We start from the raw sequence: 12,054 nt of genomic DNA, 5'->3' as shown, positions 1-12,054 counted from the left end.
ATTTGACATAGAAAAAAAGTCTTTGAGAGCAATGATCTTTCAAAGATTGGTATTTGATATTAATGTCTCAAGAATACAGCTTTAGGGATTTCCCTGGTGGTACAGTGGTTAAGAATCCATCTGCCAATGCAGGGGACACGGGTTCGATCCCTGGTCCGGGAAGATCCCACATGCCGCGGAGCAACTAAGCTCGTGCACCACAACTACTGAGCCTGCGCTCTAGAGTCCGCAAGCCACAAATACTGAGCCCGTGAGCCACAACTACTGAAGCCCACGCGCCTAGAGCCCGTGCTCTGCAACAAGAGAAGCCACCACAATGAGAAGCCCGCGCACCACAAGGAAAAGTAGCCCCGCTCGCCGCAACTAGAGAAAGCCCACGCACAGCAACGAAGACCCAACGCAGCCAAAAATAAATAAATTAATTAAAAAAAAAGAATAGAGTTTTATAAATTGGACTGGGGGGGTACTTTATAAAAATTAATAAGATGACAAAATACAATGGCCACAGTAATTCAGATATTCTTGCAGACATGCTTTTAGTAGTATTTTTGGAAAACACAGAAAGGAAAGTGTCATTTAATGAGTCCAAATTATATTCTTAAATCCAAAATATTTGCTGATATAGCAAAAACGTTTACCTAAAAATGTATTCTTTTCAGAGAATTAAATTATTTCATTTGTAATTCTTGCAGCAGACTAAAAAGAGCCAATTAGATGATGAAGACCTTGGGGTAAATTTGCTTCTATGAACAGAATGTGACTTAAGGGATAGAGTAAACAGAGAGTGAATAGAAACACAAATGAGTTATTGCTCTTTAAATAACTGAAATTCCTAAATTATGTTTTATATTTTCATCCTGGGTTAAAAAAAAAAAAAGAAAAAGAAAGAAAATATATGTGCCATTTTACTATTCCTTAATCACTAGTGGGCTTTTAAAAAATATATGCTCATATATATTGTATAGTGCATTTATTACCTGATTGTGATATATCGATTCTTGGTCATAATCCCTTTCCAACTTTATAAAAATATACCTAATGACAAATATTTTAGAAACCTTTCCCGGTGGCGGGGGGGTGGGAGACAACAGAGATTGTGTACATCATTATTTGTATAAATGAATGAGTTAGAGTTTCTACTGAGCTTTAAATAGAATTTATTCAGTCTAATAACTAGAAAAATAAAACATTTTCAACGAAGTTCAAGTAAATCCATTTGTCTCAGAATCTTGTTCTGCTTTTAGTTTGAAGACAGATTGCGATCATGGTTGTTATGTAATGAAACTTGTAAGTATCTCCTAGGCAGTGTCCTGTATCTTTATTAGGAAGACTCTTTATTACTTGAAAGTTTGATTTGGAAGAAGTTGTATTCATCTACATCAGTAATCACTCTGTGTGTGTGTGTGTGTGTGTGTGTGTGTTACACAACTTTGGCTTTTCGAAGTAGAGTAGAACTATGTAAAACACCTGAGGTTAGTGTATCAGAAATTAGCCTGAATCATCAGGCACCAGGATGGCTTTGCACCGTCAACGTGCTCTGTGTACATTCTGTTCTTTTATTCCTTCATATTGTTCTGCACGGTAGTAGATTAAGTACCGAGGAAATGGCAATGACTCTTTCTGACCCGCAAGAAAATGTTCCTCTCCTCGTGCTTCCCTGAAAGGAGCAGCTCGGTGCCAGGAACAAATCTGCCTCAACGCATTTTTCTAGCGGAGAGAAAGAAGGACTTAAAAAAAAAAAAGCCCCTTCCATCTTATCGGAGACTCGCTCCTTTTGCTTCTTTGAGGTCTTCTCTTTGTTCACTGCTGAAAAGGAAAAACTTCTGGCTCCGGCGTGAGAAAGCTCCGGACGTCACGAGAGAGGCTAGGCACGCACGAGCGGCGCAGTCGCGGTGGGCTTCGCGCCCCCTTCCCCGGAGCCGGGCTCGGCGCCGCCGCCCGCGCCGCCGGCTCAGCCTCCGCCGCGAGGTGGCACCGACCGCCAGCGACGGCGCGCGGGCGCGACCTCCGCCCAGCGCCTCGCCTCCCTCCCGCCCCCGCCGGGCGCCGAGCGCCGAGCGCCGAGCGCGCACCCCCGCCCCGCGCGCGCGGTCCGACAGCGCGCGCGGCTCCCGCGCTGCCCCCCGAGTCCCCGGGGAGGGGTGCGGGGGGCCGCGGCGCCGCCCGGGGGCTGTCACGTGGCCGGGACGAGGTGGAGCTCCGCTTCAAGGGCGGCTCTTCCCCTCCCCACCAACCTTTAGGCTTTGAGCCGGAGGAACGCCCGCGGGCTCTCCTTCCCGCTGCGCTCCCTTCCGCGGCCGCCCTCCCCGCTTTGATCGTCAGCCGGCAGAGAGGGTAAGTTTCAGGAGTACCCCTTTGGAAGGACGGACTTTAGAGGAATCCGCCACTGGTGGGGTGAAGGATGGGAGAGGAAGAAAGGGCACGCGAGTCCCGAAGCGAGCTCTGGGGAGCGGCGCGGGCGCAGGCAGCCTTCGGTTCGGTCCCCGCGCGGGCGGGTCGCGAGGTGCTCCAAGCCACCGGCCCCCCGGGACCGCCCGCGGTGCGGGGCCGACGCCGCTCTACGGGGTCCGAGTCCCCCTCCTCGGGCTCTGGGGAGACGTCGTCCTCCCTCCTTCGCTGCCTCTGGCATCTTTCCCGAGCCTCCGCGGCGCGGCCGCGCTGAGCTTTTGCGGAGGAACGCGCGGCTGGGACGGCCGGGGGAGGAGGGCTCGCGGGTCGGCCTTCGCCCTGCGCGCCGCACTCGTGCGCGCGGAGCGGCCCGGGGCCCCGGTGGGCGCCCCGCGCGCGGGCTGTGTCGAGCCCTGCCCCCCGGCGCTGGCCCCTCCAGCCTGGCGCTGCGTCCCCAGGAGACATCGTACTGTCCCCTACTTCCGAGTTTCCATCGTCCAACTCTTCAGCTCCGTTGCACCGGTGGTGGTGGAGCGCGGCTGGGTAGGAGACTGTGGACGGACTGGAGAGGGGGGTGGCCTAAGAGTGGCCCGCTGGTCTCCAGGTAGATTGCAGAGAGGCGAATGTTTTAAGGACTGATGTTGGGCCAGAGTCAACTAACTTTGGGCTGTGCTTGTTTGGTTCTGGTTGTTTTGGATGTTTTCTGCTTTGCCAGTCTCATCATTATGGGTAGAGACATCTGACAAATGGGTGGCAAGTGTGTGTGTATGAGGGGGGGGGGCGGGCGGGGAGGGAGTATTAGGAATGAGGACAGTTGGGGGCAATTCACCTAGTTAACGCGATATGAAAAAGGTGGGCGCGTAAGCGTGCCGACAGGAATTTTGATTTAACACATCCCATTTCCTGAGTTCGGTAACTCAGGAAAAACCTAGGGGAGGGGAGGGGAGAGTGAGGAAGTGTGTCTTGACATTCCTTTTTTTTTTTTTTTTTTTGTTAAAGAGTTCTCAGATTTGCCGTGCCCACCAGGACCCTATGGGAAAGCGTAACTTGTCGGGTGGCACACAGGCGGGGGGTGGGGGGGCGGGGAGCACGGAGCTTGCGGGGCTCTGCCTGGAGCGGAGTCCCAGCAACAGCGGCTGTCAGTCCCACGACTGCAGGCTGCTTCCCCGGTGAGAGAAGGCTGTCGGCCGGGTTCCTCACCCAGGACCAAAGACAGCGCGCTTTTCGGTGGGTGACTACTGCTTTGTTAGTCTTTCCTCATTGTTTTAAGGCAGCTGTCAGTTGAGCAAGCCCTCCTGGAAGGGAAAGGAACAGAGAATTATGTAACTCATGTGAATAAACTAGCAGTAACTTTGGGAGGACGCGTGTAGCAAGGCTGGCATTTCTTTTCCAAAAACAAGGGAGTTAAGCAGCCAGTTCTGAGTATATGAGAAAATTTATCTGCAGCAGGTTATGACCAGAGAGCTGTATTCTCAGGCAGTTAACAGCTCTAAGAACAGCAAGCAGTAAAGGCCAGCATTCTAATTGGAATGGAGAAGCAAATTTCCCTTTGGAAGGGGGCTCATTTGCCAGCTGGATGTATGTAGTGTCTCTGTTTTGTCTCTAAAGGCACAAGGCAGCTATAGTGAGATGCAACAACCTTTCAGTTTTTGCAGCGTCTGTAGTTGCATACCTTACTTTAGAAATATATATTGGAATAGTAAATATCAAATCATTTTCCTTGTCAAAGATGACGTATGTAAATTCTTTCTCAATATTATTTTCTGACAGTTATTCATCCTTGAGATTATACTTAGTATAATAGGTAGGCTGGAAATACACATTTTATCCAATGCAGAACTGTTTTACCCAACTGGAATGACATGCATTTAGCAAAGGAGTCTGATTTCAAATACATTAAAAAAATGTAAAGTTTGCATTTTCTGTACAGCTAACTTCTACTTAGTAAGAAAAATGCTATTTCTCACAGGATATGTCTAGCAAATGTAATTTCAAAGGAATCAGAGTAGAGTTTCAGTATATTTAACCTAAATTCATCTGCAAGAAAACTTTGTAGCCCATAAATTGTAATAATTTAATAAGTGTTTGCATTAAGTCCCATATGCAGTGAATTTTGTCAAAGTCAGTTGGTAGATATCAACTTTCTATCTTTCTTCCTTTTCACTGCAAACACCTTGGTCTGTGCCTCCATTATCTCTCACCTGGATTATTGCACTAGCCTCTAAATGAATCTCCCTACTTCTCTCTCCTGTCTTAAGTCCTTGCAAACAACAGCTAGAGCAGTAATTTTAAAACAAGTCATAGAACTTCATGCCTTTACCAAAGACTCTCCAGGGAGTCCTCGTCTTTCTCAGAGAAAAAGTCAAAGACTGTCCCACCGAGTAAGGCCCTGCAGAGTCTGTTTCTCCCCTGCTTACCCTCCCAGCTACTTCGCTATAGTCTCTCCCTCATTTATTTCGCTTCTCATCTGTTCGGCACACCAAGCACACTCCAGTCGTCAAGATTTCATGTTTGCTGTTTCCACAGGGGGTGCATCCCTGAGGCATCTGCTTGGCTTCCTTCCTCGCTGTCGGGTCTTAACTCACATGCCATCTTCTCCGGCAGTCAGAGGCCTTCCCGCCCCCGGTTAACAGCTGCCATCCCAACAATCCCAGGTCCCCTTCCTTGCTTTATTTTTCTCCAGGGCACTTACTACCGTCTTGTGTCCTGTCTCTTTTACTGATTTATTTTTTCTCGTCTGCTTCTGCACACAAGACTAGAAACTCAATGGGAACCTCACTGTAGTCTCTACTAAAACCCTGCCTGACACAAAATAGTGTTCAATAAATATTTATTGGATGAATGAATTCTCTTTCAGAAACAATTCCTTTTTTTTTCTTTTTTTTGCACAAAGTGGAACATTCCCTCCCCCCCCACCCCCGCACACCATGTACCTGACCTAGTAAAATGGCTCTTATAATTAACCTCCATTTTGCACGTCAAAGGACGATGATAGTGTGGACAAGAATGTCCCCTGCCGCCTGCTGTATCAGTAAACAAAGGATGTTGTGGGCATCAAGCCATCAGCCCCTGCAGTCACCCTGGACGGTGCACCTGAGGGGATTCTGGATGGGAAAGAACAGGATACTGGCTCCAGATAATATTTCAATGAGCTCAGACTCTTGTATCTTCCCATACATAGAAAAGTGCTAAATTCATTAACGTGAGATGTCTGGTTTTCTTTAATTAACAGCAATCTTTTGACGTTCCAGCTACCTGCCTTTTCTTGCAAAAACTCCTGTATATCCTGGCTGCTCCCTGACTTCTTCCGAGCCGTCCCTCAGAGCATCTGAGAGGCTGCCTCCCGGGCTTGAGTCCTCAGCGAGTCCGCCGAATGAAACATAACTCGCAACTTTTAGATTGTGGATTTTTTTCGGTCGACAGTAGAATTCAGCTATTGATGTTAATATCAATCACACAAGAACCTATTATTCCATCTGTGCACCTACTGTGTCATCAACACATTTTTATTCTAAATCTAATATTCGCAAAGTAGTATGAAATATACATAGTACCTACCTTCAAGAGGTAATATTACAGTTGTGAAGAACCAATTAAGCATCCAAGGGACTAAATGGTGCTTTGAAAGATGGGTAGAATTTGGATGCGTGATGAGGAGTTGCAGAGGCGAAGATGCAGAAGCTAAAACGGGCCAGGGCACTTGGTGACTGTGAAGGGACCTGCCCGCCTGGTACAGAACATGCCCCGTGGGGTTGTTAGACCGGGAGTGTAAGGCAGAGTAGCGGTCTTCAAGTGTCAGGTCCAGGAGGCTCAGTGGTCCCTACCTTGTGTGTCTCACCTGGCTCTGTGTGCAGACGGGGAGCCGTGGGTAGGGAGTTAGAAGATGCATTTTCCTGTCATGCTAGTTCTACTAATGAAGAAAAACTCAGATAACTGCGCAGTGACGTTAAATATCTTGCCAGCAACCTGACTAGGATTTATGATGCGAAATTTTCTTGAATTCTTTAGTGCGAAATTTCCAAAGAATTTTTAGATTAGCACTTGCTTGCTCCAGGTTTGTTCTCAGACACTGAGAGACACAGATATTCTCTCTCTTTGGTATTCTTGAGAGAAAAGTGTGTTACCAGGGAGGTTCAGGAGTCTTACCAGGCTGTTGACAAGAAGAGGGGAGAACGTTTCTATAACGTTCCCACTTGATACCTTTCCTAGTCCCGATGTTTTCATTCTCACTAAGTGGTAGCAACCTTTCTTTTTATTCTTCAGTTTTATAAGTTGTAGTTTTATAATAAAAAAACACCCCGTATTCTAGAAAGCAAAAGCACCCAAGGAAAGGTTCAATAGTGGCATCTCTTAAAAGGCAAAAGCATATTTTGTTCATTAAAGTTCTTGTCTCCTTTTCAATGGAAGTAATTCTGCATGATTTTCTTTATAGTTCTCACAGAAGAAAGAAATGCAATTCTGTTTCTTAACGCAGGCACAATGGCCTGTTAATTAACATAAGAAACCCCATCTCATATATTTACTTAATAACGTAAGGGAAATCAGAGATTTTTTTTTTAAAGGAGCTTTTAAGCTCTACAGGACTGTTGTCTGTGATTTGTTTTGTTGGTAAGAAAAGAGTATTCCTATCCCAAAATGCTGTGAAAGATCAAAAGTACGACTGAAATTTAGATCCCTGGATTGTATCTATATATAGTCTAGTGGGGAGGGAGGATATTTACTTGAAGAAAACCTTAGAAATCTTTTGAAAGCTTCTGACATGTTAATAATATTATAGAATCTTAAAGTCAGAAAGAGCTTCAGAGTTACCCAGTTGAATCTCCTACACAATGTGAGAACTTCCCCAAGCCTTTCGAGTAGTACTTACAAACTGTTGCCTGTGGAGAACTTGCTGGTTTACAGGCAGTTCATTCCATTTGATTAAACTTTTGTTCCTCATAATGATGTGAAATATTTTTAATGTAATCCACTTCCCTTGGTCCTGCTTCTAACTTGAGTGGACATAAGATTCTGAGCCACAAGCCAGGGACCACATGCTACCCATTCCAATGTGAGAAGATGTTTGCACCATTCCTAGTGAGTCTTTTCTGGATTAAACATCTTCTTTTCCTTCAGCAGTCCTTCACAGGACAAAGTTTCTTGATGTTTCACTGTATCGATCATCTCCTTAAAGTCCTTGCGCCAAATAGTCTGCCTTAAAAAGCAGTTCAGTGTTGGTGGGGCTATTACTACAACTTGATAAATTCTTTCTTTTTTATAGTAAGAGGAAGAATTAGGTAAAATTTTTTTTTGTTTTCCTTTGTTGGTGTCATATCTTTTTCATATGTTTTAATCTGTGCATTGTTTTTTTTTTTAATACCTTCATATTCCTACAGTGTTTAGGAATGTGCTGACGGTTGTTTATGTAAGACTTTGGGCATGAGATTTATACACACCTTACTAATGTACAGACCACTGCATTTTGCTGAAACTCAATGTGAAAGCACATCAAGTTAAAAGTATTACTAAAGTTTTTTTTCTAATTGTTTGCACTCTTTCTACTATTTAAAAAAAGATGTATATATAGAATACATTTTATTTCCGTGTCTTCACTTTAAACAGTACTATGAGTCAGAATTCGTTTTGACTACCCTCAATAAAATTAGTAATGCAACTGGTCATTTTCTCTTTACAGGTTGTTCAGTTCAAGGGAATGAAGAATTCAGAATAATTTTGAGAAATGGATTCCAATATGGAGAATAAAAATAAGTTGAGTCTTTGACCTGCTTTGAGGAAACATATTGTCCATTTGTCTAAAGTCATCTGTAATAGCCAAACCAGTGAAAATGAATTCAACGTTATTTTCCCAGGTAGAAAATCGTTCAATCTATTATAATTTTTCAGAGAAGAATTCCCAGTTTTTGGCTTTCGAAAATGACGATTGTCATCTGCCCTTGGCCATGATATTCACGTTAGCTCTTGCTTATGGAGCTGTGATCATTCTTGGGGTCTCTGGAAACCTGGCCTTGATCATCATCATCTTGAAACAAAAGGAGTTGAGAAATGTCACCAACATCCTGATTGTGAACCTTTCCTTCTCAGACTTGCTTGTTGCTATCATGTGTCTCCCCTTCACGTTTGTCTACACGTTGATGGACCACTGGGTTTTTGGTGAGGCAATGTGCAAGTTGAACCCGTTTGTGCAGTGTGTTTCCATCACTGTGTCCATCTTCTCTCTGGTCCTCATTGCCGTGGAACGGCATCAGCTGATCATCAATCCACGGGGCTGGAGACCAAGTAATAGACATGCTTACGTAGGCATTGCTGTCATCTGGGTCCTTGCTTTGGCTTCTTCTCTGCCCTTCCTGATCTACCAAGTATTGACAGATGAACCGTTCCAAAATGTGACCCTTGATGCGTTCAAGGACAAGTACGTCTGCTTTGATAAATTTCCATCAGACTCTCACCGGTTGTCTTACACCACTCTCCTCTTGGTGCTGCAGTATTTTGGCCCACTCTGTTTTATATTTATTTGCTACTTCAAGGTAAGAAAACTTCCCCACCCCCCGCCGCCACCATTTCCATTTTTACCTTCTTTCTCCAAGAGTCCTCATTCAATGAGTGATTCTATTTGAACTCTTTATTTTTTTCCTCCTGTAGATATATATACGCTTAAAAAGAAGAAACAACATGATGGACAAGATGAGAGACAATAAGTACAGGTCCAGCGAAACCAAAAGAATCAACATCATGCTGCTGTCCATTGTGGTGGCGTTTGCGGTCTGCTGGCTGCCGCTCACCATCTTCAACACCGTGTTCGACTGGAATCACCAGATCATTGCTACGTGCAACCATAATCTGTTATTCCTGCTCTGCCACCTCACAGCCATGATCTCCACCTGTGTCAACCCCATATTTTACGGCTTCCTGAACAAAAACTTCCAGAGAGACCTGCAGTTCTTCTTTAACTTCTGTGATTTCCGGTCTCAGGATGACGACTACGAGACCATCGCCATGTCCACCGTGCACACGGATGTTTCCAAGACGTCTCTGAAGCAGCCAAGCCCAGTCACGCTTAAAAAGATCCACACTGATGATACTGAAAAAATCTGAACCTGCCATAGCATTTGGTCCCTGGTGACATCTGTTTAAAACCAAGCACAACCTGCAACAGACTTTAATTCCCTGTTCTCCCAAGGAATAGGGTTGAAATCACTGAAGAAAGATCAAGATTTTCTTGTCTTGCTTTTTACTGCTTCTGTAGGAGCTGTCATAATTATATTTGGAACAAAACCTGTGGGCTTTGGAATCTCCTGGCGATAGTTTTGACCAGACATCTTTGAAGTGCTTTTTTGTAAACTTATGCATAGAATAGAAAGGCTTTTATATTGTATTTATTAGAAGGAAATTTCTTGAAAGGATTACTGTTCACTGACTTTAGAAGCACTACACCTGATGCTCTCACTTGATTGGGCCATCCTTATTCGATGAGATTGTCAGTAGATTGGGCAGTCCCGTGTAAGGTTAGGCATCAAGCTTCAGCCTGTTGCAGAGGTGATGGCATGCAAAAGCAGCATTCAGGGTGTGAGCTAGAAGAGAGTCTGTGTCCTGTATGCCTCGTCTGAAGTCATTCAAAAGTGATTTGCATTTTTTTGAAATTTTAAGACAGGAGTTCATTTGCTCCTAATTGATTATCACGTAAGATAAAAAATACATTTAAAAATACTTCTCAGCTGTGAATATCTTGGGGAATTGGGCCACCCACAAGGATTAAGTGGGACAGCAGTTCCCTAACTTTAAAACTATTTTGGTACCTGACAACCAAATGATTTCAGAGTAGTTAGTTTAACAAGTAAATTAGTATTGCTTCATATGGTTGGATTATATTTATTTGAATTGATGGTCAAGAGGCTTTCCATTCTTCACAGACTGTTCAGTGTTTGTCAAGCTTCCTAGCATAAATATACACGTAATTCAAAGGCATTTATTTCCAGCTAACAATATATATAACCACAAAGTGTATTTTCTATACATCAGTGCCTATATACTAACTCATTTTTAACTTTTAATGTCCATCTTTCAAAGGACACCAAGGTACAATGTTGAAAGAATGTCCACCCTGGGTAGCAGGGGTAAATACAGGAAAATTGAGGACACTTCACGTAGCTCATGTTAACTTGTTTGAACTGTGTGCCTGTGGAATCTTACCAATCATGCACTATGTACTGAGGGGTTGTGTCATGTTAATATACTTCATTTCATGTACCCTGTAATCATGATTGAGCCTCAGAATCATTGGGAGGGAAGATATTTTAAAGAACAAGACATATCTTTGATGTATTATACAGACATAGTATTAAATGTGTTTGATTTTAGAAGGGCAGACATTTTCTTTATTAAAATTGTTTCTGCTTTTTCTGAATAGTCTCTTTTGTGACTCTCTTTAGCTTCTTTTATTTATTCTTTTCCTTTTTTAGCCCCTTGTCCTCCCTCCCATGAAGTTCTGCAGCATCCTCTGTCTGTTTGCTAATGAAGCATTTTCTACCTTGTGGTATAACCCCTGATGGTCCAGCCTCTCTCCTTGGCTTCCTGAAGCTTCATGAAGGCAGAGACTGTTTTACATGATTCTGTGTCCCAGTGCATTTAGCAAACTGCCAAGTACCTAGAAGGTTTTTAAAAAAAATTTTTTTTTTAAACAATTGAATGAATACATAATGACACAAATCCTTCCCTCTCATTATTGATCGTACTGACTTTACATTCTGAAATTTTCTTGGACTCCTCCTCCTAAGTTCATCTTTAGCAAAGAGGTGTTTTCTCTTTTATTATGTCACTCTCCTTTCTAAACTAAGCAAAATGACATTTTAGATTTTAGAAACTTACACGATTTGTAAGACAAGTATTAGTCTTTTGCATTGAATGTTAATATGAGTTCAAATTATAGCCTAAGAATGACTTTTAGTTAACAAAGGAAAAAAATTCTAAAACCAACCTTTAATGCGTATTGGAAAATGTCATCATCTTTCCTTACCAAAACCTGGAATTTGAAACTACCTGGTGTTTTCTGCTTTGGGGGGTGAATGGGAGATTTAGTCTTTCTCTACTTAGGTGCTATGGAAACAAACTGCTGCTTGAGAACAGCCTGAAAATGCAGGTGCATTCTTGTTAGCACATTTGCTGAGATACCATTTCCAAAATCTTCATTTAGCCATGTAGGCTGCTGATTCCTTAGCTTTTCATAAATAATGACCTGAATACCAAATTCTTCTCTTTTATCCAAAGATGTCGATGAACTAGTAGTAAAGTCTAGGGTCGACCACAGATCCACTGTGATTCAAGAAGAAATAAACATGCATGTTAAATACAAACAAACCAGGACTTCCCTGGTGGTGCAGTGGTTAAGAATCCACCTGCCAATGCAGGGGACACGGGTTCGATCCCTGGTCAGGGAAGATCCCACATGGCGCAGAGCAGCTAAGCCCCTGCACTACTGAGCCTGTGCTCTAGAGCCAGCGAGACACAACTACTGAGCCCGTGTGCCTAGAGCCCGTGCTCCGCAACAAGAGAAGCCACCGCAATGAGAAGCCCACGCACCGCAAGGAAGAGTAGTCCCCGCTCACCGCAACTAGAGAAAGCCCGCGTGCAGCAATGAAGACCCAAAGCAGCCAAAAATAAATAAATAAATAA

General features: G+C 43.8%; 1 protein-coding gene across 2 annotated transcripts; it reads left to right on the top strand.

Moving 5' to 3' along the window:
• The first annotated feature begins 2,100 nt into the window (after window positions 1-2,100).
• NPY1R (neuropeptide Y receptor Y1) lies at window positions 2,101-10,789 on the top strand. Of its 2 annotated transcripts, none has more exons than XM_059922366.1 (3): window positions 2,101-2,334; window positions 8,063-8,912; window positions 9,028-10,789. In XM_059922366.1, exons 2-3 carry the CDS (start codon window positions 8,214-8,216, stop codon window positions 9,478-9,480), a joined length of 1,152 nt encoding a protein of 383 aa, XP_059778349.1. In that variant the 5' UTR covers window positions 2,101-2,334; window positions 8,063-8,213; the 3' UTR covers window positions 9,481-10,789. The 2 variants fall into 2 exon arrangements, with proteins under 2 accessions (XP_059778349.1, XP_059778350.1); XM_059922367.1 differs by lacking the exon at window positions 2,101-2,334 and adding an exon at window positions 2,937-2,992.
• Window positions 10,790-12,054: the final 1,265 nt, after the last annotated feature.

The sequence above is a fragment of the Balaenoptera ricei genome, chromosome 5 (assembly GCF_028023285.1).
Source record: "Balaenoptera ricei isolate mBalRic1 chromosome 5, mBalRic1.hap2, whole genome shotgun sequence".
NCBI classification, from domain to species: domain Eukaryota; kingdom Metazoa; phylum Chordata; class Mammalia; order Artiodactyla; family Balaenopteridae; genus Balaenoptera; species Balaenoptera ricei.
This window is presented reverse-complemented; position numbering and strand designations above follow the sequence as displayed.